At 42.5% G+C, this 26,166-nt stretch overlaps 1 protein-coding gene across 4 annotated transcripts in view; it reads left to right on the top strand.

The window, feature by feature from the left end:
• DGKA (diacylglycerol kinase alpha) overlaps positions 1 to 26,166 on the top strand; it is a 170,290-nt gene that overhangs the window by 96,140 nt on the left and 47,984 nt on the right. For 3 of the 4 annotated variants that reach the window (XM_088473074.1, XM_088473073.1, XM_088473075.1), the window contains 6 exons: positions 10,632 to 10,722; positions 10,883 to 10,959; positions 11,745 to 11,892; positions 18,320 to 18,400; positions 25,084 to 25,133; positions 25,845 to 25,919. In XM_088473074.1, coding sequence (XP_088329200.1) covers positions 10,650 to 10,722; positions 10,883 to 10,959; positions 11,745 to 11,892; positions 18,320 to 18,400; positions 25,084 to 25,133; positions 25,845 to 25,919 — 504 coding nt within the window. In that variant the 5' untranslated portion in view covers positions 10,632 to 10,649. Of the gene's footprint in view, positions 1 to 9,496; positions 9,621 to 10,631; positions 10,723 to 10,882; positions 10,960 to 11,744; positions 11,893 to 18,319; positions 18,401 to 25,083; positions 25,134 to 25,844; positions 25,920 to 26,166 lie in introns of those variants that run through there. The other variant, XM_088473072.1, reaches the window with a different exon arrangement.

The raw sequence follows: 26,166 nt of genomic DNA, 5'->3' as shown, positions 1-26,166 counted from the left end.
GTATGTTAATGTATGTAAAGGAAACAAATGCTTGAATGATTGCAGATGTATATATCTCACAAGAAAGCATCCAAATGGGTTTTAGGGCCTAATTTATATAACCTGACAAAAGAGTTATGTGTTCACATCATCTTGTAGCTCTGGTGAATTGAAGTTGTACAACCTCTGGCTTATGCACAACCTCTGGCCTGCTAGCAGTAGCAGGCCAGAGGTTGTGCATAAGCCCTGGGAAAGCCTGATGGGTTATTATAGCAACATTATTTGAATACTATCACTGAAGCTCATGATTTGTAACTGGCCACTTATACTATATCCACAGCTGGATTTAGCTCTGCCTGTGGCCTAAGGCTACTGTTATTGATGCTATCTGAATAAGGGATATTAATGTTCTCGCTGGATTCAACATTTTCCTGCTTCAGGTTATCAACTAAATATATCTCCTATATAAAGTTCTGTCTATTTCTGCTTCATTTTTTTTTTCCCCGTTGCAAAAGTGTCCTTACTGTACCTCTCATCCAGCTATTACGCTATGGAAACGGCACTTTGTATTCTCTCTGGCCTAACCCTGGAAAGTAATTACGTAGATAACTGTGTGTATGTACCATACATATATATGCCATGAAACGGAATGTAAGAGTGATTTACAGCTTCCAGTAATAAGAGAGAAATGAAAGTCTATTTATTTTGCCACCAGCAATATGTTCTCTTGTGTACTTGGAAGTCAATAAATGCCTCAACCTTACGCTTAACTGTTGCATTTGCTTACAGGGATATGTCTGTTCAGGGACACGTTTCCATTGCGTAGGCCTCTGTAATGTGATTTTATAGCTCCCCCTCCCACCTGTGTGTGCCCTGTTATCATGTAGCATTACGTGATTATGAAAGTGGGCTCTCAAAGAAGAAACCTTTGTTGTCACAGCAATACCCGGAAAACATTAGTGAATGAGGTACTGTTCTCACTGTATGGATCATCGCTGTACAACTAACTCCAGATACTACTTCATAGTTATTGTATAGACTGTAAGCTGTCTGCCTAAGGTCCACTCACTCAAGGTGATAGTACTACTCGTCCATTTCAGTCATCCCATCAACTTTTATCATTTAACTGTAAAGACATTTTGCAATAGTACAACTTTTCCCAGTAGCAATTTATTTGATTGATGTGTGCACATTGGTAAGTGGATATATTCAATTACTGGCAGAGTACACTTATTTTATACAAGTGAGTGATATGTGGCAGATATTGGGGATGTGGGGCTCAATTTTGATGGAATAGAGGTTGGGAAACATCAAAAGCTGCCTAGTTGGAGCAAGCCTTATAAATCTGAGCCTAATTCAGCAGGTGCACATCTGGAACCTTGTGGTGTATTATAATGCCGACAGTCAGGGCTACAGCATGAGGCACCATTCTTATCTATTGCTGGCAAAAAGTAGTTGGAAAAGCTGAATTTGAACTGGCCAGTACAGCAGAGAGAGAGGTTAGGATCAGCTTAGGTTGTCAGCGTTGCGATCTCATCTCTTAAGAAGCATACACACTAGACAATATGCTCCCTGAGCAATATCGTCCAGTGTGTCCCTGGCAGGGTGTGCTCAATGTCTTCCATGACATTGAGCACACCCGCTGAACAATATCATTAACGATATCGTTCAGCGACGGGCTCTCTACCCCATTCTCCAACATGCACAAACCTGACAATATCGTCAGGTTGGCCTGCATGTTTGCCAGATAAACGATGAAGACGAACGACATGCATCGTCGTCATTATCGTTCATCGTTTAGGTAAAAAATGGACGATAAAGTGAACGATAACGATATCGTTATTGTTCAGTCGTCCACTTTAATCGCCCAGTATGTATGCACCTTAAGTACTCTCTATTTACACTGAAGGTGATCCTATTATCCATGCAGGCCCACTTCATGGTCTGTGGAAAGCAATCTCCAACAAGCTATGTAGATGAATTTGGAAAATTGCATGGTGTAACATGAAGCACGTCACCTCAAAGTTACCCCTGCTGTCACTTTAGGACCACTCCCTTCTTTATTATCTGTATTGTGTTTTCTCCTAAAATAGTAGCGTTTTGCCTTATTTATGGCTTAAATAAACTGGGAGAGATGATTTGTTGATATTATCCTTGTTTCATCCTCATTGAACTGCTCCCCACTTCTCACCTTTATCTTGTATAAGGCCTGGTTCTCTGCTATAATGTGCCTTACATGTCTTCTCTAACATACTTGCTGTGTAATCGTGTATCATATGACGTGGCCAGTAAAAGGTTTGCTTTATATAAATAACATAATAATGGTACAAAAGGCCAGGTTACCATGGAAGATGGTGCTCTCTTATATTTCAGCGTCTATGGCAAAGTGTCTAGAAAATGTAATTACAATTTGTTACCATGCGTTTATCTGTTTCCCAATGTTGTATTTTATCTTCCATTTTTTGACAATAAATGTATATTCTCTCTAACATTCTCTGCACACTTATAAGGACAGGAAATACGGCCAGACACCTATTAATCATCAGTTACAAGTGTTTTTGGCTTCAGATTATTTTAATTGTACTCGTATTGAAAACACAAAAGTGATCTCTGTTTCATAGTAAATCATAGGCCCGAGGCGTCCACCTCGGTTAGGGCTGTTAATGATGTTATGCTGCTATTTTGTGCAGTATAAGATGCTCCGCAGGCTCCTTTCTGGCTAGTAGCAGCACTGCACAAATCCTACAGGTATGTTGGAATAGGCACTGGCGCCATATGAAAACATGTTGGAGTGACTTTTATTCTGTGTGACATTCCTGGCATTACAGTTCAGAAATTAATTTGAATGCCTGGAGGGGTTTTATTTAGCTAGGGAGGATGTTAGGGGAGAAAGTAGCTTGTGTATTTTATTTATTTTTAATTTAATACATGTTTTTATTTTTTTATTTAAGTTTGGAGACTCATTTGGTTCAGCAGGGGCTTTGTTAAATCTCTCATGCACCATAAAATAAAACAGATAGCTCAAGTGTTATGTGGCTGCGATAGCAGCTTATATATATATACTGCTATTAGATCCAGGCTGCAATGATTTCAGTATTACTGTGAGATTTCAGTTTGGAACTCCCCAACACCCCTACAGGATTCCCCACATAGAAAGGAAACCCGATGACATCATGATGATGTTTTCTGGTTTCATAGCAACCACTGAGCACACAAAAGCAGAAGTCCTTGTGACTCCTGTGTTTTGAACACAGTGCTTAAATGCTCAAGCTAGAAGGTACGCAGGAATGTAATCAATTGTTTCTTGCCTACTCCCCAGAGAATTAAGCTGTCAGTAACAGCCACGCTTCATTAACGTACTAGACTTTTCCTAGGCCTTCTCTCAACAATAAGGAAACATAGAAATGCAGTAGGCACATGCCAAGCAGTTATTGCATCATCGGGAGGTGATGCATTTTGTTTTTGCATGCATGAAAAGTAGAACACACGTGACGGGCAGGATGTAGCGCTGGCCAAGGATGCAACCCCACCCACAGCTCATGCTTTGTGGATTTTTTTTAATGTTCAAGCAGCATGTAGGCTAGATCTGTCAATGCAATGAATGACCCTGCGGGAGCGTGCATACTGCGATATAGTACACGTGGACGATATGTCGACCGGATCAACCGACTTATCGCATACCTCCCAAGTTTTGAACTCGGGGAGGAGGGACACTTGCGCACGCCCGAATATAGGGGGTGTGGTCTATAGGCAAGGGGCATGGCCTCTGGGGAATGTCGAACCCGTGAGCCACGCCCCATTTTCAGCATGCTGGGGGGCTTGCCCAGCGCTCTGGGAGCTGCTGGGCAGTTCTCCAGCCTCTTCCAAAGCCGTTAAAGTATAGATGGATGACGCGTGCATGTGCACATCATCCAGTCAGCACTGCATAGCTATGCAGAGCAGCGGTGTGAGGGTGTCCTCCCCAACTTTCACCCTCCCGCGGGACACTGCAACTGACGAGTGGGACTACAGGACAGGCCTTGTAAAATAGGACCAGTTGGGAAGTATGCATACTCACTTTTAGGAGCTGATTGGTTGGTACTTTGGACCTCATTCAGACCCGGTCACAAGCACTGAGCGTTCGCAACCAGGCTGATGTTTAGCTCCTGCGCATGCACAGCGGCCGCACTGCACGTGCGCAAGCCTCTGAGCGAGAGAGGAATTCTCTCGCTCCGGAACTCACTATAAAAGGGACGGCTGTCGATGTTGATCGACAGCTCGCCCCGTTTTGTAGGCGTGGCGGGGGGGTGGTTTCACAAACGGAGGCGTTCCTTAAGGAACGCCTGACGTTTTGTGGGCGGCCGCACTGACATCAGCAGTGATGTCAGTGGGGAGCTTACTGCTCGATCAGAGCAGGAAGCTCCCTGGGGCTTGCGGTTGCCGAGACCCAACCTTAGGGTCTCGTCGCATGCCCGATGGTGGCGATGGTCTTGACCATCGCGACCATCAACCTGGTCGGTCGACCAGGAGGCCGCATTTAAAAAAGGCAAGCAGCCGCCCTCATTCTGAATGAGGGCTTTTATCTCTGTTTACTTTATCTCTCTCCAAGGCGTAAGCTGGGTACACACTGGAGCGATATCGGCCCGATATGTCGCTTCCAGCCGAATCGGAAAGACATATCGGCCGGATTGTTCAGTGTGTATAGCCAATCTGTGTGCTCCTGTGGCAGTTAGCGATATCTTCCGGTCGGCCATTCCATCCGAGGGATCGTTCCGTCCTTCATTACAACTTTCTGAGGATACGATATGTTGGCCGGACGGCCGCCGTATGGTCTGGGTAGATATCGCTCCAGTGTGTACCCAGCTTTAGTACATAGAGGTGTATGTACTAAGCCTTGTAGAGAGATTAAGTGGATGAAGATAAATTACTAACCAATCAGCTCCTAACTGTCATTTTTCAATACATGTCTGACCGTTTAAACGCCATTACATGGACGTGCATAAATTAGCCCTTGCAATCTCCTACGCAGCATGAGATTCCTCCGCATGAAAGGAGAGCTGCCAAGTTTGCGGCTGGAAAGACCTTCCTCAAGGACAAAATGGCCGCTCGATGTGTGTTGATGTTACCGATATTTACACAGGTAAGTGATGTTGTACGCATATGAGAAGGTAGCGATGGACATCCTTCGGCTCGGGTTAGATTTGGAACTATTAGCATATTTTTGCTGCTGCATACCGTGTGCAATCGCAACTGCGGTCGCATTAGCATCGATCTCTGAATCAGGCCCTTAGGCAGGACAGTCTTTAGGACAACTGGGTCAGTAATCATGCCCCATTCTCAAGTTCTTTATGGCCATCTACAAGTTGGGTGGTATGGTGTATAGGGGTTTTTTGTACTAAGCCTTGGAGAGAGATGAAGTGGACGGAGATAAAGTATCAACTAATTAGCTCCTAACTGTCATTTTTCAAACACAGCCTGAAAAGTGACAGTTAGGATCTGATTGGTTGGTACTTTATTTCCGTCCATTTTATCTCTCTCCAAGGCTTAGTACATAGGCCTCTATCAGTCCCATTTATCATTGATCGCTTTTGCAGTAACGCCGCTGATCACTTTGCAAAAAGCGATCTCTTCGGCTAGTGTATCATCCGGGGACATGCAGGGACGGGCCCCGAAAGGAGCCCGTCCCTGCGATGTCTCCGGAGAGCGGCCGGCCACTGCAGGGGGTGGTGCACATGCACATCCGCCAAAGCCGAGGAGGAATGCGGGGTATCCCATCCGCCAGTTAATAGTCCACTGTGTAGCCCATAGGCTACAGCGGCTAATGCCACTTTCCCTATGAAACCTATGGGGGAGGCGACTGCCAGCGATGGCCTACTGCGGTTCCTCCTTAATACATCCAGGGGGTACTTAGTATTTGAGGTGTTTTGGGGAATTTTACCTCAAATAAATTTTGATAAATGGGCCCCTATGTGTTATAAGTGTGTGTATGTGTGGCAAAGATTTTAATACTGTAATCTCCAGAGTGGCAATCGCTGAATAATTAAATACTCTCTCTATAATATGCTGGCCCTATATTAATAAGAATAATAATGTATATATGGTGGATATTAATGAGAAATTGAGGTATGGAAATTTTACCTTCATTTGCTATTCAATATTGTCCTTTTATTGTACTCCATTTTTGTAGCATTACAGCAACATTTTTTCCCCACCACTTTAGACCTTATGCCAATGAGTAAACAATGAGTATAGTTTAGTTAATGCCACAGTACAATTTCACTTGCTTTTTCTTTCTGACTGACTCCACGTTAAAAACAAAATGTAGGAAATGATCCATCACCACACAGCAGGGGCAGCCATTTTGTGGGCTGTAACAGTTTTCACCCACATTTACTAGTAAACCGTGCAAAGCTCAAAGTCTAACAGTTGGAAGGTAATGTGTCTAGAATTGTAGACCAGAAGCGCTAAATAAATACCATCCAACATGACCCATTCCAGGAGGGACAAAATGGTCGAATCTTGGACTTCCCTCTTAATTTAAAGATTGCCGTTATCTGTGTTGAAACACCTTTCTTATCAATTAACTAGTTCACCGCAGGTCATACTTGCCAACTCTCCCTCATTGTCAGTTAGACTCCCATCTCCCTGACTCCCTGAAGAGTCTAGGGGGTAAATTTACTAAAGTGAGAGTTGTTAGAAGTGAGTTTTATAAGATATGTTGCCCATAGCAACCAATCAGATTATACTGTAGCTATTATCTTCTAGAAGGTGCTAGTTAGATGTGAAGTAGAATCTGATTGGTTGCTATGGGCAACATCTCTTCTAAAACTCACTTCTAAAAACTCTCACTTTAGTAAATTTGCACCTAGCAATCTCCCTGATTTCATCTTACCCCCATTATGAATCTGTTATATATAATATATACAGAGATATATACATTCAAATGAGATCATTAGTATCATTTTCTTGCATTGGTTATTAGACACAATGATCCCTATGGCTACATGCATTTTCTGAAATGTATCAGTGTGTTTTTATCAACAAATAGATCTTACTAACTGCTTTGAGGCTTATTTACATTTGAATGTAAGTTAATTTTATGACACACCTCTCAGATGTAGCAGTACACGTCCACTTTAATGTCTGGCTCATAGGTGCTGCTTTCACAATCTCCCTGAAATGCTTTTTCAAAAGTAGGCAAGTATGACTCAGGTGACAGCAGTCATAAATTAAGAGGGAAGTCCAGGAGCAGAGCATTTTGTCCCTCTTGGAATGGGTCATGTTGGGAGGTATGCTGAATACGCTGTTTAAAACAAAGTTTTGCTGATTTGTAGGGCAGGGTGATATGCAGACTTTTCCCATGGCAGCATTCAATTAATATGAGGTTTGTTTTTACAGCATATTACATTTATACACATGACAGCATTGAAAAATGCCATGAAAGTTAAGTTAAACTTAGTTTTGGGAGGTGTTAGGTGAGGGACCTCCAAGGGAAAGCGGGTCGCAGATTTTGTAACATATTTTCACTCTAAACCAAGTTGTTGCTTGATTTTTTACTTTGTGTTAAAGTGTGACCCTTGAATATAAATATCCATGTTATATTGAGATGCTGTCTTCCTTCATGTGTAATAGAAAATTTGGGCAGTAGTGCCAGCCTGCAGTGCAGACCATGCATATGCTGTTCAGTTTGCTTGACAATTAAAAGAAAGCCCAGATGCAGAATTATCCCTTAAAAAGAAGACTTTTCTTACCTGGAGTCTGGAAGCAGGGTAATGCCTCATCTATCTGTCTGATGGAAGACACTCTTCTGTCATTCTGCATTCCTTACAGTATCCAGCCAATGGGAATCTGACCCCGCAAACTGAATATGTCTCGTCACCCAACTAGCCGATAAACAGATCTAGAGCTCATTTTCTTCTGTTGGGTACAATACAGAGTTATTTTGTCATAAACTTCTCATCACTAAACCCTAATCTCTTGTTATGTGCATGGAAATGTCCATATAATTCTCCTGACTGATTTACTAATATTCTATCTCTAATTTTATTTTATATTTGTGGGTGTGGGCCCACCAGTAAGTAACTACCTTCCTTTCATTTAAGGCTTCTTGTGTGTCCATGACATAGGTCAGTGCTTACTTCTTTGCTGGTTGGTGCTGTACAGTGGTGTAGGGGTAAGGGCTTGTATATGAGTAATGTGGGAATGTCAGACTCCGTCTGGAACTTTATATGTAGAGGTCATAGCCTGGTGAGCAATGTATGGATAGGCTGGTCTCATGCAAGGTGTGGTAAGCATGGGCTGGTATAAAAGTGTAAGGAAGGCACATGGGTTGGAGCCATGTGAAAAATCTGGTCTTCTAGTGGAGGCCAATGTAGAAGCTGGAAAACATGGTTGTGTGGGCACATTGCTTGTATATCACTTGTGGTGGCTACATGGCTGGTATATCTCATGTAACAGTTTACATATGTCATCCCTATAGCCTTCCACCATCCTCTGTACCTCCTGGTGATTCATTTATACCCAATTCTCTTATTCAATACCTTCCATATGTAGCATAATTAAAGTACAAAGTCATCCCCAAGAAATGTCACACGTAACTAAAACATACTACTTTCCTAATATAACAATCAACATTAAACATGTATGTAATCTGTCACGAAACATTAATGTGCCAGGAACCACAACTTGTTACACACCCTGAATGCCATCCGTATTACAGAGCAGAATATAGCAGCACTACACTGACTCATTTATCCACTACTACTCATTAGAAGAATTTTCCCAACATAGATCCCATCGCCCTCCCCCCCCCCCCCCCCCCCCGTGGTGACACCCACATATCTGTTCCTTTTATTCTTTCTCTAAGGTCAGTTCTCTCTGATGAACGTAGATGTGTTGAGTAGCGTGTAGTCAGGCCCGTCTGTGTACAGTGGATGATGATCATGTACTATAAAGCTATCATGGCAGCAGTGTACACATGCATTACAAATGCATTTTCATGGGCTGTAAGTATGCCTGTTGTCAGGCCTTCTGCTTTCCTGCCTGAAGGTAAGGTCCCTTGGAAATTCAGACATTTCTATCCATTTTTAGAGTGAAATGTAATTTCCATGTATAGATGGAAGGATTACTTATGACACAGCTGCCCTGCTATTAGCTGTTTTTGCCTACTGACCGTAAAAGCTGTTCTTAGAATCGCATTATGGCTTCACTGAATAGTAAAGGCGGATGTGAAGTTGAAATATTTGGAAAATGAAGTTTCTTTCTCGTTTTTAAATACTCAGGAAAGGTGCATTAAATATTTAAATTGATGCCTATGAAAGAGAATGGTTTAACCCTCTGTGTGCCGCTAGCATGATAAAGTCATTATATAGGATAGTCATTACTTCCCTCTGCTGCTTCCGCTTATAAATGCGTGGTCGTTACACTAGGACTGGAGTCTGAGGACCTGACAGTAATATATGATGTGCATAGCGCTCACCTAGGACATACAGAAGACTCGTGGAGATGAGCTGAACTTGTCCAGGAGATTTGTGGTACTAGGAGCCGGCTGCTGTTCCATATTACTAGGAGCTGTCTGTGACATCTGCTCACTGTACATGAAGCTAGGAGGATCGTCTGGTGTGCTCTGTGGACAGGGCTCGTTGCCCTCTTTGTCAGAGGAGGTCAGAATGCCCAGACATGATACTTATAGAAAAACAATGTTTGATGATAAATAGGATTACTTCTGTCAGGGTGATTTGCTTACTATTACTTTCTAATAGTGTCTGGAGAGGCTTATATTAATAATAGCTGGGGAACCTTTCTCTTCTCCACGAATAGACATCAGCCGGAGTGTAGGACCTGGCTCATTGCATCCTGTTGCTTTGGACCAATAACTCAGATTACAGCAGATGTGCAAAACTTCAGTCCTGAGATTCTCAATCAGTGAAATATGTTGTTCGACGTACTGTAGGTGTAGAATGGGTATCACCTAGAAGGGGCCCTTAGACCATACGGAATTGAACTGTGTATAGTATGTTCTTTATAAGAACTACGATCTGTCATGGACATAGAGACTGCCAGTGGAGGACAGAACGAATGTAGAATTTATATCTTGCTAATCTGCCTGAATTTAGTTCTGCATGGGGGGGGGGGGGATCTGTGTTGGTATTCTTACTTACCTTTACTTTGTCTTTAAATCTGTAACTCTCCTCCTTTCTGCACAACACCCACCAGTCACTGCTGGATCTCCTCTCCCCCCGTCTTCTGGCTCTTTCTCTGCCAGTTTCTTTAACAGTTATTATTTGCTCTCACCTGGAATTTAGTATTTTATCTCTCTCTTCCCAGCCATTTAATTCCCCCCCTTTCCTGCCTTATCTTTGTCAGTGTCCGTTTTTCTCCTGTGCACACATTCAGTGTGTATCCCAGGCTGTATCTGCTCTCTCCATCCCCTTCTTGCCTCCCCCTCTCTCTTTCTGTCACACTGCCACTCAATCTGTCTCTGTCTCATTATTACAGCAGCATAGTGGCTCTGGAAAACTCGGGGAGAATGTGTTAGATCAGCTAATATGTAATCCAAGGTTTGAGCCAGAATCACACCCCATTTATCCCCAGGCAGCATCCTCTATCTCTCATTATTTATCCTCTCTTCCTCGCTTTGGATCAGCTTCTCTCCTTTTGCTGTGTTGCCGCAGGGTTGTCGCAGAGCCAGAATGAGCGAGGAGAACAAGGAGTGGGCAATTCTGTGCCCGGAGGAGTTCACCCAACTGCAGAAGTACATTGATTGTGAGTTAACATCTCCTTTATGGTCTTCAGTATATTCCTTCCCTTTCAGAGCTTCAGGTTCATGTTCTACTGATCCTCTGTGAGGTCCCAGACAGTGAGGACTGAGTGCAGAGAGTGCCAGAAATCTACATGTTCAGATCAAATGCTGTTTTGTTTCCAGACAGTACCAAGAAGGTTCAAGATGTGCTGCAGGAGTTTTATGAAGAGGGCACCTCAAGTCATCCTCTACCTGACGAGGTGAGAGATCCTGCAGATGTCTATTTGCATTTGTTATTTATATTTTGGCACAGTGGTTGCCTCTTCTGCAGCAGATTAGTTGTCGTGTGGCTTTAAAAGTAATTTTACCGTACATCAGGATATATTTCCAGACTATACTGAGATTGTTAGAAGAAGAAATGGTTTTCCATACAAACATTATTTTGTGGCTACAGTTGTATCTTGAGTCTGAACACGGGACCTTCTCTGTTAACTTGTTTTGCAGTCTGCTGTGCCCTCTACATCTGCCCTTTAAATAATGAAATAATCATTTTCATTCTAGAAGAAGCTCAGCCATACTTGGATTATACATAACTGCAAACATAAATAAACTATGTATTGGAATAAGAGGAAACATTACATATAATAGTACAGCTAGTACTGATATATGTATGTAAGTGTGTAACATCACATGTGAAATTAGGGGGATGGTATGAAGAAAGAATTGCACCAGTAAAGCTAGAAAAAGCCCCCAGTGCAGTGTGTTATAAGTGATGGAAGAACATCTACTATTACAGTGTTGTTTGTCATCCAATCTGTAGGATTAGCAGGAAATCTCTAATGCTTATTTCATTTCAGCTGCTTTTAAGAAAACCACAAATCCTAAGTGCCTCCCTGCTGAAATCAGAGAAAGGATACAAATGTAGATTTAGCTGCCTGCCATTAGTACATATTCTCTGTTCTCTCCCCCCTGGGCTGCCTTAAACATAAAGGTGTGATTTGTATACTAACATGTATCTAAAACGTAGCTATTATTTTTTTCCCAGTCAATAGATCTGGAAGGCTTTAAGCGTTTCATGAGAACATACCTGGAGGCAGATGACATTGGTCCGGATCTCTGCGAGCGGCTATTTATGTCTTTTCAGGCAGTACCGACTGTGGATGGAGAAGATGATCAGACAGATGGGTCAAAGGGTAGGCTTCATGTCAGACACACAGGATTGTACTGTATATTGTTGATGACCACTACAAACATAGGTTAACACATTGTCGGGGTTTATATATGAGACACTGTGAGAAATGGTATTATATTTATAGAATACATTTGTTTTGACTGATGAGACCCTATACACTGGGCCGCCTGCGGTTAAACCTGGGTGTCTCCCACTCCAGTACTACTCTTAAAGCTGTGCTATCGAGTTAGTGGCTCAATGTATTCGTTTTTGCTCGCCATATTAAACTGGCTGCAAAAGTGAAGTGTGAACAACAGGACCAATCAGACGCTGTGATTGCAGCGCCATCGCCCAGGCCTCTGGGAGTGGGTGGAGCTGTAACACGCGAAGTGGTAGTTCTGCTTTAATACTCTAAAATGATTTCTCCTCACTGTTCTCTTATCTTTTCACTATTTTACTCACACATCAATACACATTAAACATAATGTTAGTCTCTGGTACCTACATGCTAATCATGTATCATATATAACTTGTTGAAATGCACATAAATTTTAAATGATATATAATAATTTAAAAATAAAGCAAACACGCTCATTATATTTGTAGATCACTTAAATAATAAAAACAATTTACTCACATACATCAAATGTACATTTGCACAGACTTTTATTGTTAATTACACAAAAGAGGAACCTGGACCTCATGCGCTATAGTCTTTGCCCCTGTTGATGTCACACACTGTCAGTGTGCATTGCTTGGAGTATGGTAGACAGAAGGCTAAGCGCTGTGTTTGCCTTTATAAGCTGTGCCTCCAGTGTTACAGCACCAATCCATTTTAATTAACAATATTGTGTCATTCGCCAAATTAAGCAGTTTTAAAAGATTTGACACTTGATAATGTTGGGCACTCGCAGCCCAAGCAACCACTAATATCATATTTTTCAACTTGGTTAAATCTGGCCCATCTGTGGTTTTCCGCAACACACAGAGGACTGTTGTAGAGGCTGACAGAAGACCGCACACAGGTTGTCTCCCTGACACGGTTTCAGGCATGTCTGAAAGTTATATGATTAACTTTGTATCATCGTCAGGCATGCAGTCATGTTGGTGAAGGGTCAGTGTTTTCCTTTCACAAAGTTTATTTACATAAGACACCCTCAGTGCAACTTATATATGTACAAAGAATTACATGTTACTATAATTACAACTGGTGTATATTTCTGTAGTGCATTAATAGAATTCATTCTCGCCTAAGCTCCGTATTAATTAAAATATTTGGGAAGTAAAGAGCATAAAGAATTCAGGACAATGAGATTTCAGTGCAAGGTATGCATGCGGAAAGCCATCATTTTTTATATAAGCACATAACCACCTAGCTGTTCCTCACAGAGGGATCTATGTACTAAGGCTTGGAGCGAGATAAAGTACCAACCAATCAGCTCCTAGCTGTCACTTTACAGGCTGTGTTTGAAAAATGACAGGAGCTGATTAGTTGGTACTTTATCTATATCCAAGGCTTAGTACATCTATCCCAGAGAATTGTATACTCAGTACACCCGCTAAATCCCTGGTCTCCAATTGCTGCCATTGGGCTACTTACAGTCTTCCTGCATGCTACCCGCCACAAGGCTGATTTATTTAATACTGTGGTCAGTCAGCATTTTGCATAACGCTCAGTAAATATTCTTCGACATTTTGTATTGCTTTCCCCCCGCCACTGTATGATGGAAGCCTACTTGATTTTTCGGGATGGGCGGAAAAAGTTTGTGAGCCTCTCCCAGCTGGCTGATGATTGGTTTCTAACAGTAACCAATTAGAAGTAGGCAGCCCAACCATAACTTTCTTTCAATTAACATGATGCACTACATATCTCTATGGAAACACTATTGCTGTAGTTGCAACAAGTCTGATTAGGTAGAGATGGTGAGATTATTGGGCACTACTACAGCAGGTGATGTTACATTACAGCCAGTGTCCCTATTAGTCATTAATGCTAATGACAACAAAATCGGTCATTATAACTGGTTAGAAGGTTGCACAATGATATTTACTTGGGGGTTATTACTCAGCAATGCTATTACTACTTAATATATTATAAACATTACTTTGTTGGCATATTAGTTATTATTACACTTACTGTACTGTACTTATTGTAGCTACAGCTGTCTAATCACTTGGAACACATACTGTATTGCCCCATGCCTCTAGGGAAATTAGCAACACAGCTGACTAAGGACACTCTCAATCCTTGTGACAGGCACTGTTCAATATAGCGCGGTTTATCATGGTTCCTTTACATGTTGTCTGACAATTTCTAAGCAGCACCAAGGACAGATACTCAAAGTTCTGCTGCTCTCTGATCGGTCACAAGCAGCTTAGTGCAGTTCTGGTTTCTAACAGTAAAGTTATAGAGCCACCTCGCACCATGTTGGACCCAAATTAACTCTGTTAAATGTAAATAAAATGTATTATTTATTTAAATTATGATTTATGGGAGAAAAAAAATGTTCTGCATAATTAACCACTAAGCTGCAGTTTCTACCTAAAAAGCCATTTTAACCAGAACAGCTTAAACCATATAGGGCCAGAGATGTACGTGAATGCCAGCGCAGCAGCTGTGCAAAAATATGCAAACGTTGCAGCCATTTGTACACGATCGCAGTTGCAGGCTGACACACCCTGAAAATAGTCATGCCAGTGTTTGAGTCGCCTCCCCCCCTGCCACAAACGGTCCCTGCCTGTCAATCATTTTGCAAATAAAATGCGAGCGACAGCTGTAATGAAACTTGATGCATGCGCAGTGCCACTCAGATCACCGATAATCCATCAACAGAATAAACATCTGCATTTTTTGAATCGCTGATTTTCTGCAATTTTCTTGGCAGGTTTCTAAATGACAAATTTATGAAAGGCAAAGTCAGCGTGTTGGCTTGGAAAATATTTTGCCGTTTGGTGTTTGAAAGTCTGCTGGGAAAATTTCGGCTTGATAAATATTGCACTAGCGGACTAGTAAATAGACTGGTCCTGACTGAAGACTAATGATTGAATAACGAAGGGCCTGACTCAGAGATGGACGCATATCCGTTGTTTACTAAATTGAGTGATTATCTGTAATCTGCGTATGCTGAACGTCTCATGCAATGAAGATTTATTTGCAAAGTGAGTGTTCGTAGGCAGAACAGAGTGGTGGTGACTCAAACGCAGGAGTGTCGCAGCTGTTTTTCGGGCATACCTTTGATTGCGATTTCGTACACAGTAAAAATGGCTCTGGCATCTGTTTCCACGCCCATTCTGTGCAACCACAGGGTTACTCAGAAGGCTGATTATCGACTGATCTGTGACTGATGCAGCGACCAATGCTGCATATTTGTACGCAGTTGCTTGGATTCGCAAAGCCGCCAGTGGACCTTTTTAATCCAGGCTGCTGCGACATTTTTCATATTTTCGCACAGCTGCTGCATACAAATTTGGTGGCATTAGTGTCCATCCATGAATCAGGCCCTATGATAACTCCTGATTTCTATTGACGATATCTAAGCTCTAGATGTCATAACATAAGTGGTTTTTACTGCGCTGATAATATAAAATATTTGTTGTTCTATTGTAATACAGTATTTACTGATTCACTGGTTGCATTTGCTCTGAATGTATTTATTATTTTTGAAAAAGCTGGAAAACAATGAGTTGTATAACAGCAGCGGTAGTAGACAATTATGATTAGATTACATGTTAGAGATGCTTTAAGTGGAGAAATTAGCCAATGTAGTCGCAATGGATAGTCATAGGAAGAGCCATTATATTATATATTATGTCTCCTGTGCTCATCCCACCCTAAAATCTGTAATCTGCTCTTCTCTACTGGTATCTTGCCATCACTGTTCAAGCATGCAATGATCACTGCCATTTTGAAAAAAAAAAAATTCTGACCCTAACTCTCTCTCAAATTACTGTCCCATCTCCCATGCCCTTCCAAGCTATTGGAGAGACTTGCCTACACCCGCCTCACACACTTTCTTAACACCCACAACTTATTGAATCCACTTCAGTCAGGCTTTCGTTCCCAACACTTCACAGAGACAGCACTGACTAAGGTAGTAAATGACCTGGTCACTGCCAAGGATAAAGGACATTACCCACTTCTGATTCTTCTAGATCCCTCTGCTGCTTTTGACATGGTTGACCACTCTCTTCTCATACAAACACTACAATTGCTAGGTCTTCAAGATACAGCCCATTCTTGGTTCTCATCATACTCTTGGTTCTAATCGCTCTTTCACTGTTCACTTCTCTAATTCTACCTCCACTTAGCTACCTCTATCAGTTGGAGTACCGCAAGGTCTTAGGTCCTCTGTTTTTCTCAATCTATACCACCTCTCTTGGCAAACTAATCAGCTCTTTTGGTTTTCAGTATCATCTGTACAACGCGGACGATACTCATATCTACCTATCCTCCCCAGATTTGTTACCATCTGTGCTGGTCCGTGTCACTGAATATCTCTCTGCCATGCCATCTTGGATGGCATCTCGCCACCTCAAACTTAATATATCCAAAACAGAATTAATTATATTTCCACCAGCCAATAGCAGTTACCAACCTGATATCTCTATCACTGTTGACATCTCAACAATCAATCCCACCCCACAAGCTCGCTGCCTAGGTGTCATCCTTGACTCTGAACTGTCCTTTGTTCCCCACATTCAATGTGTCTTAAAATCCTGTTACATACACCTAAAAAACATATCCAAAATTCGACCATATCTTAAACAAGACACTGCAAAAACTCGAATCCATTCACTCATTATTTCCCGCATTGACTATTGCAATAGTCTCCTTACTGGTCTTCCCAAAAACAGACTCTTGATGCTACAATCCATTTTGAATGCAGCTGCGAGGCTGATCTTTCTTGCCAAACGTTCATTGTCTCCTGATACTCTCTGTCAGTTCCTCCATTGGTTACTGATCTTCTACCGTATTCAATATGAAATACACTCAAACATAAAGCTATTAACCAAACCACACCAACATACATCTCTTCCCTCATGTCAAAATATCTCCCAACCCGACCTCTCCACTCATCACAAGATCTGTGTCTCTCATCTCCACATATTACTTGCTCCCATTCACAGTTACAGGATTTTTGTTGGGCTGCACCGACCCTGTGGAATGTCCTCCTATGTACAATAAGACTTTCTGCTAGTCTCCAAACATTCAAGCGTTCTCTGAAATCTCACCTCTTCAGACAAGCTTATCAGATTCCGGAACCGCCCACATAACCCTTATAGCTTCCCTATCTAACTCCCTTCTTATAGTTTACACATATCACATTTTCTCTTTCTTCAATTTCACATCCTCCTAACCCTAGGCCAACTTTCGAGTGTGACTGGATCATACAGCTCACAAAGAACCTCTGCAATCTGGCTGCACCAATTTGCAATATGTAGCACCTATCCTTGTGTATCAACACCTATTTCCCTATAGATTGTAAGCTGGCGAGCAGGACCCTCTTACCTTTATGTCTGTCTCTTACAACCCAGTTTTGTTCTATTAATATTGTTTCATATTGTAAAGCGCAACGGAATATGCTACGCTGTATAAGAAACTGTTAATAAATAAACAAATAAACATATACAGTATGTCATATACTGCATAATATTATAATCTACCGATTATGTGAGGGAACTCTCTTTGTGGTTATTGACTTCATAAGTGTCAGTCCCAGTTTCAGTATTTATTTTTGCAGCTTAGGTCTTTGGCATTTGCAAATAGAGTGGAAGACAATTCATGCTTTCTCCCGGGCATGGGGAGCAGTGCGTTGAGGTTATACATTATGAACGGGTTAGGTACAGGATGCTGGCAGTCAGAATCCCGACGCCGGCATCCCAACAGAGTTAGGATACCGACACCTGGCAGTCAGTATCCTAACCCTCCCCCTCTCCCTGATCCTCCCTCCCCGCTGCCTAAACCTAACCTCCGCCCCTAGTACCTAAACCTAACTTTGCCTCCTATACTTAACCCCCCTCCCCCCCTTAGTGCCAAACACTCCCCCTAGTGCCTAGCCATAACCACTAATCCTCCCCCTGACCCCAGTATTTACCATCGGGATGCCAGCGCCAGCATTCCGACTGTCGGTATTATGACCGCATGTCACAAATGCAAGGTCCTCTTTAAAGTAATTGTTTTAGTTTTTGCTTAGAGCCTCATGTGCATGTGTGACTACTATATTGCAAGATGTATTTTCATAACAACCAAAGTGTTTTAGCTTCCTGTAAGAGGAGAAATGAAAGCACTTCTGTGACAAGACTTGTGTCTACTCCTGTAATGACAGCAACTTGTATGGGTTTCATCAATCTTACATACATCTTAAGTTAGACAAAAGCATAAAGTATATGTTCCCCAGCATTAGCTGTGTCATGTTTTCATGATTTGTATGCCATGTTTTCCTTTGCAGAAAATGGCCGTGTCAGCCTGAATGATGTGTCCTGTTATTTTTCCTTACTGGAAGGGGGAACAGCTGAGGACAAACTTGAGTGTGAGTAGCAATCTTCCACTGATACATGAATACAGTATACTGAGAGGTGTTAGAGGCTTACCAGGAATTTTGTATGTTGCATTGACTGCAGCCCCTAGAAGCTAGATAGGGCTCACGGCAAGGCAGAGGAGTGGCTTCCCGTTGGAAGCGCTCTCTGTGCTAATCGCTGTCCGGACTGGCAGTCCCAGGGGGAGAAAACACCTTCCCTAGGACTGCCTGTCTGTCTGTGATTAGTGCCAGGGAACACTCGCTGGGGGGGGGGGGGGGATTTTACTGGAGGTAAAATTCAATACTGTGTATTATATACATTGGTCAGCCATAACATTAAAACCACCTGCTTAATATTGTGTAAGTCCCCCTTGTGCCACAAAAACAGCTCTGACCTGTCGAGGCATGGACTACTCAAGACCTCTGAAGGTGTCCGAAGGTATGTGGTACGAAGGCGTAAGCAACAGATCCTTTGAGTTGAGGTGGGGCCTCCATGGCCCAGACTTGTTTTTTCAACACATCCCACAATGCTCAATCAGATTGAAATCTGGGGAATTTGGAGGCCAAGTCAACACTTTGAACTCTTTGTCATGTTCCTTAAACCGTTTCTGAACAATCTTTGCAGGGCGCATTATCCTGCTAAATGAGGCCACTGCCATCAGGGAAGACTGTTGCCATGAAGGGGTGTACTTGGTCTGCAACAATGTTTAGGTAGGTGGTAGGTGTCAAAGTAACATCCACATGAATGGCAGGACCCAAGGTTTGCCAGCAGAACATTTCCCAGAGCATCACTCTGCGTCCACGGGCTTGCCTTCTTCTCATAGTGCATACTGGTGCTATCACTTCCCCAGGTAAATGACGCACACGCACCCAGTCGTCCACATGATATAAAAGAAAAAAAGATTCGTAAGACTAGGGTACCTTATTCCATTGCTCAATGTTCCAGTTCTGGCGCTCACGTGCCCATTGTAGGTGCTTTTGGGGGTGGACAGGGGTCAGCATGGGCACTCTGACCGGTCTGCGACTACACAGCCCTATACGCAGAAAGCTGTGATTTACTGTGTGTTCTGACACCTTTCTATCATAGCCAGCATTAACGGTTTTGTGCTACAGTAACTCTTCTGTCAGATCAGACCAGATAGGCTAACCTTCGCTCCCCACGCGCATTAATGAGCCTTGTGCGCCCATGACCTTGGTTCATAGGTTGTCCTTGGACCACTTTTGGTAGGTACTAACCACCGCTTACCGGGAACACCTCACCAGACCTGCTGTTTTGGAGATGATCTGACCCAGTTGTCTAGCCATCACAATTTGGTCTTTACCAAAATTGCACAGATCATTAAGCTGCCCATCCACTACAAGATGCAGGACAACAGCACGATTGCGACATCATAATCGTGCCGTCGTCCCCCTAGGGGTGAAGTGCAATCACTGAACGTCTGCAGATCAATCATCCCCGAACATGGCAACCTGACGGCAGTCGTCAGGTTGACCGTCATGTTCGGGCGATGATAGATGTTAAAAACGACCAGCGGGCACACGCATCGCTGGTCGTTTTTAACATTTTACTGCCCGATTTGCGGACGATTTACAAGTGATTGCACGATAACGATGCCTGTCAAAATCGCCTAGTGGATGGGCAGCATTACACTTCCCAATTTTACCTACTTCTAAAACATCGACTTCAAGAGTTGAGTGTTCACTTGCTGCCTAATATATCCCACCCCTTGACAGACGCCATTGTAATCAAATAATCAATGTTATTCACTTTACCGGTCAGTGGTTTTAATGTTATGGCTGATCGGTATAAATTCAACAGCAAACTTTAACTACCTTAAGCTCTGGGCTTGTTCAATGCATTGACCCTCACTGTACATTTTTCCAACAATGGTTACGAACATGAACATTTAACAATCATTAATGTCCTCTCAGAGATTGTCATTTCCACTCAGGAATGTACGATCTGGACCGCTTTAAAATAAAAAAATTCTAAGGCACAGCCTGCCCCTCAATGTAGTGTTTTAATGTACACAGCAAGCCTTATACTCCCGCACCTTTTGCAATAAATGGAGGGAACATCACCTTAGCTACATTTAATATTCAGTAATTCCCAACTGTGTCTAGTCTTGTTCTTTCTTGAACCACTGAACTTGAGTCCTAGGCTACGTTCTCACATGTCCTTGGTATAATCTATTACTGTCTATGGAAATTAGCCACAAAGCCAAATTTGCAACATTGTGCACACAACACAAAAAGAACAGTGAACAGCTGGGCTAAGTCCTGACCTCACAGTCCACATTTTGCTAAGGATTGGATGTATATAGGTTATGTGGGTTGCAGAGTCTATGAAACATCCCAGGATAAGGAAAGACACAATTCCTTGATGAAAGGCCACAATGAATCAGTGGAATCGGTGAACTACAGATGTAATGTTCTGATTTGAATCTTCCTTCCAAAAAAAAAAAGGTCTATTTTAGACACATCAGCTAAAACTACAGATCTGAGGATGCTCCTACAGCCACATCTCAGCGTAAGTGTGGTCAGAGCCCACCCAAACTCTCCACTATTTGCAGGAAGATCTAAGGCTAGAGACACTGAATATATTCAGCACATTCATTTCAGCATACCATAAGGAAGCTCACATATTGATTTTGTGTGGCTCAGTAAACATACAGCCCTCAGCTCTCTTTATCTAATCTTTCTTCCTGTGAAGCCAGCTGTAATATCACATGACACTGGTCAGTACACAATTCAAACATCTGTCTGCTGACTGTTTCAATGGTATTGAGCCCTGCAGTATGTTACATTAAGGTAAACTATGGATTATTTTTTTCTTGTTTTGAAATTTTTTTATTAGTAAGCTTCCTTTATTGTTTGTTCCTGAATGCAGAACAGCTATAACTGATAGGAGAGCAGGAGATGTAATTATAGGAAATATAAATTATGGAAGATGTGTCATGATCTCCACTTCCACCCATCTTATCCCATATTAAACCCTTGTTAAATACAATTTTAGCTGTGGAAGCAGAATGTTCCCTGTTCTCAATAGTGATGAAGAGAACCATTCTCTATTAGCAGTGGCATAGTATCAGGTAGTTGTTTAGGCTTTGGACATTTACCATACTCAATTCTGCTTCCTGCTTCCCTCTTGGTTACCACATGGGGGCAGTGAGGATAGTTGCAGAGTAGAAGACACATTGGGCCTGAGTCATTACCGACCGCACCCGCGATTACACACACAGACGGACGATTGTTGCGTTCTGCGCATACGTATGCATCGCAGTGTGCGTGCATGAAGGTTTCACTGCGATCTGACTGCGATTGCAGGGACTACGCAGACTCATCGCAGAGTAATTGATAGGAAGTGAGCGTTTGGGGGGGTGGTTGGAGAAACGCAGGCGTGCCAGTGCGTTTGAATGCCGTTACAGGGGCATGCATAAATTAGCACCTGCAATGCCATACGCAGCTTGGCCTTTCACTGCACACAGACCTTGTGCAAGTGTGCGTGAGGCTCCCATGGTACTCAATTTCGCAGACTTATGTTAGGCTGTGACAGCATTGTGATAGCAATCATTAGCATATTTTCGCAGTGAGACTGCATGCGTAATTGCTGCTGCGATCGCAGTTGTGATCCATAATGAATCGGGCCCATTGTCTGTATATAACGTCAGTCATGCTGCTCTGGGAGGCTTGTACACACGTGATTTTCCCGTCTTAATGATCTGTCTACTGAAGAATACTGATCTTGATGTACTGAGATAAAATCACCACAGGGCATAATATTCTGAAATAATTGTCAAATTATGTCTTTTAAAAACATATATAAACTTTTGGATAGTCCTCTCCAAAGCTCCCCTGGCAAGGAGATGTCTCTGCCTTCCATTTATTTACATTGAATTCCCTAAGAGGTGCTTGGAGCAGGTTATTGTAGAAATGACAAATCTGCCTAAAATGGAAAAATAAACAGCTACAAAAATAGTATTTGGAGCCAGTCTGTGATTGGCATCCCAGGTATTCAGAGACATGGCCAACTAGACCCAAGACCATGATCGCAGCTGCATAGTGTTCAGTACAACCCTGTGCTGTATTCACTGTTCCTTCAATGACTGCGACCTCGGGTCTAGAGATGGCAAAGCATCTGAAAGCCAATTATTCCACTCTGGATTATACCGTTGGCATTTGGCAAATTTGAGACAGACAGCAAAGTTCTTTTTAGCACCTGGGTGTCTTGGTGCCCTCCTCCCATGTTTTTCTTCACTGAGTTCTTGGTGATTAGCGAGATTTCACCATTCAAGAGGTCTGTAGATCCCTAACCATTACCCTGCGGCTCTTTCTGACCTGGTGTATCTATGCCTTGCTCTCAGTGATTTCTGATGTATAACCGCTCCTGGGAAGAGATTTCTGATGTATAACCGCTCCTGGGAAGAGTAACAATGGTTTGATGATTTTATTTTTACTTGGCGGTATCTTTCTCACCATGGACTGATGGAGGCTGTTTTATCTAACCATTTCCAGTCTCGTGAGGACACACATTTCTTTTTCTGTGGTCTTCAGAAATCCCTTCGCCTGAGGCATGATTCACTCCATTGAAGGCTTGACAGCAATTGTGACATCTAAAGTTAGTAGTGTTTTCTAATAAGGAAGAAAGCTACAAGCTCGTACATGTGACTCAGATTATCGTCTTAGCAGAGCTGATCATAACACATACTCACATATTTTTGCAGCAAGGATTTTAAATACTGGATCAATTTATTCAATAAAGACACAAGCAATTACATTAGGTCTTACATTTAGTCTGGCTGATCATATCACTGAAATAAATGCATTATTATTACAGGTTACATCATTTAAAAGTGTTATTTGCAGCCTTTGTGGTTCAAGACTTATTTCCTGGTGACAACTCCATATTAAACAAACAACTTCATGCTGACATATATGGATAACAAAAGAAAAATAGCATTCTTTTAAACACTTGTCTCTGTCTGTAAACAATACCAAAAATGTGTGTAAATGAAACATGCAAACATCTTATCTCATACTCCTTCCTCTCTGCTGATCGCTATAATAAAATGTGCTGCTGATGATAACTGACATTTGCATGTTATATATTTGTACTCTGGCTATGAGTACATGTAAAGTAGAAGAGCGCCACCTTTCTGTCAGAAGGCAGTATGCAGCTAGTTTGGAAGCAGGTTTACTGTAGAACACTTTACACCAGTGGTTCCCAAACTGTGCGCCGTGGCACCCTGGGGTGCCTCGGGACACTTGCAGGAGTGTCTCAGGATGGTGGTCCAGCAGCACATCAAATTATTTCTGGTCAAGGTAATGTAAATATGTGGACAAACAGAAGCGCAAACCTGTCCATCACCACATAACTGAGCCTGAGGATGACAGATGAGCACAATTTACTTCACTTTATTACTTTACATTTTTTCTGAATTTCTCAGTAACAAACTTTTGGCTTAGGGGCGCCGTGAAAACAATGCTGATACTCTGGGGCGCAATGATTAAAAAAAATTTAGGAACCACTGCCTTACATTTTACTCTATTGTTACAATGTTTCCAATCTCTAGAGGTCATTTACTAAGTAGAAAATGACAGAAGTGTGTCGCCTAAAAAGTTGGGTAGTAAGAAAAGAAGAAATGTAAAAAGTTTGGTTGTGCTGTGGGCCTTGTATAGCACAGGTATGCCTAGATTTCCTCTGACGCACATGGGGTTACAGAGAGAGGTTGTGCCGTTTGTGGAGGTGCAGAAGTTTGCAGCGTCTGATGGGCGGAGTTGGGAAGAAAAATGGCATTCCTTGTGAAGTACAGAGTAAGTGCACTGGTGGGGTGTGATATGCGGCCGGCGGTTCAACTCCCAACAGCAGCTGCCCGACAATGGAGGAAATCCCGATCATCCTAAAGGTAAGTATTTACTAACCTAACCTAACCCCCCTATCCCTCCTTAGGGGTGCCTAACCCTAACCTCCCCCCCTGTCCCTAACCCTAACCTCCCCCCCTGTGCCTAACCCTAACCCCCCCTTTCCCGCAGCCTAAACCTAAGTCCCCCGGGGGGGTGCCTAACCCTCCCTCCCAGTAGCCTAACCCTAACCTCCCGGGGGGGTGCCTAACCCTAAGTCCCCCACGGGAGCCCTAAACCTAACCCCCCCCCCCCCCCGCTGCTGTCCACTGCGGCGCCCGGCATACGCTCGATTGGGATGCCGGGCGCCGGTCTCCCGACGTCGGGCAAATTACAGGCGTCTACATTTAGACGCCTGTCATTCGTCCCTAGTCGGGATAAAGCAGTCTGGAAGCCGGCGATCGGCATTTAGACCGTCGGGTTCCAGACTACATCCACACTGGTGAGCTTCAGACACACAAAAGTGGCACATCTGATAAAGATAGGCCCGGTGTCATTAATGAGGCTAAACTGAGCTAAATCATTTTAGCAAAGAAATGTTAATTAAAAGGCTGTTTCTAAATGCAGTGTTTGGCACAATGCGCGTCGTCGGATGTTTCCTCCTCCCTGTACACCTAGGTGCCCTGGTTTGCAGTGACGTTATCTGAGACTGGTCATACATCTTTATATGTGCAGGGCGGACCGTCTAGATGCATGGGTGTAAAAGCAAGTCCTCCATTGTGGGAATTTTCTATAATTACATTATGCTGATGAACTCTTACTTTTGTTGTAATGACTTTTCTTTTCTTTTACAGTCACCTTCAAATTGTATGATAAAGACAGCAATGGACTTCTGGATAGTTCTGTGAGTTTATAAATGTCACGCCTTATTTTGTATCCTTACCTCTCATCATTTAGTTTATGGGTTTCTTCCATTGGAATGTGTAGGACAAATTCTGTATCTACCTAGCACATTAAAATGTTCACATATACAATCTTATCGCCAGGAACTAGCCAGCTTTAGGATATGTATAGGCAAGGCCTACAGAGGCAATATTCTATGTCTTACATAAGCTTGACGGCATTGAAAATACTCAATTCAACTACTGTTTTACTATATTTACTTCTTTTAGTGTATTTATTTTACCTGGCAGAGTTTTAGGGCGGATCTCTGTGATAGTCAATGGGGGATGGCTGGAGGGCAGGGCCAAGCTTATTTTCAAAGGTGTTCCTTTAGTTACACAAGATGATACCGCAGGGTTGTAACTTTTTAATTAGTATTCTAATGAAATGATGCCCCAGTCACAGTGCACTCAAGCCATCTGTACAATTACATCTGTATTACAAGTGTCAGTAGGAAATGTTGGGCACAGCATTGAAGGATGGAAATATTGGTATTACTTTCTATTATTTCTACAGCCTAGAATAGTTACAATTTAAAAGACCCTCATTTTATTCCTATATTTTTGTACTTTGTTCCCCCTCTTGCTCATATGTTACCGTCTAACTTTGAGAGATTCACTGCTTGTATTTTTTGTGCTACAATTTGTGTAAAAATGTTTTTTAATGATAATAGGAGGTGGATCGGATTATAACACAAATGATGAGAGTTGCTGAATACTTGGACTGGGATATCACTGAACTTAAGCCGGTAAGTGATCATGTTCCTCTCATGTTCCATGAGAATTACAGTCATGTTGGGCTCTTATCTGTGTGCTATTATAGATATGCCCACATTCGCTCATTAATATTACACTTGTGAGGTGCACTTATGGTTTATCCATCTAGTTACAGCCATTTTAGACTTGTATAACTTGTCACAAATCTACGTGTTCAACCTCATCGCTGCACGTCCAGATGTGTGTGTAATGTGGCCAAATAGTTGGATTCCATAGTCG

This window comes from Taudactylus pleione, unplaced genomic scaffold (assembly GCF_031769625.1).
Source record: "Taudactylus pleione unplaced genomic scaffold, aTauple2 ptg000130l, whole genome shotgun sequence".
Classification (NCBI taxonomy): Eukaryota; Metazoa; Chordata; class Amphibia; order Anura; family Myobatrachidae; genus Taudactylus; species Taudactylus pleione.
The sequence above is the reverse complement of the archived record's forward strand: the minus strand, read 5'-3'. Positions and strand labels throughout refer to the sequence as shown.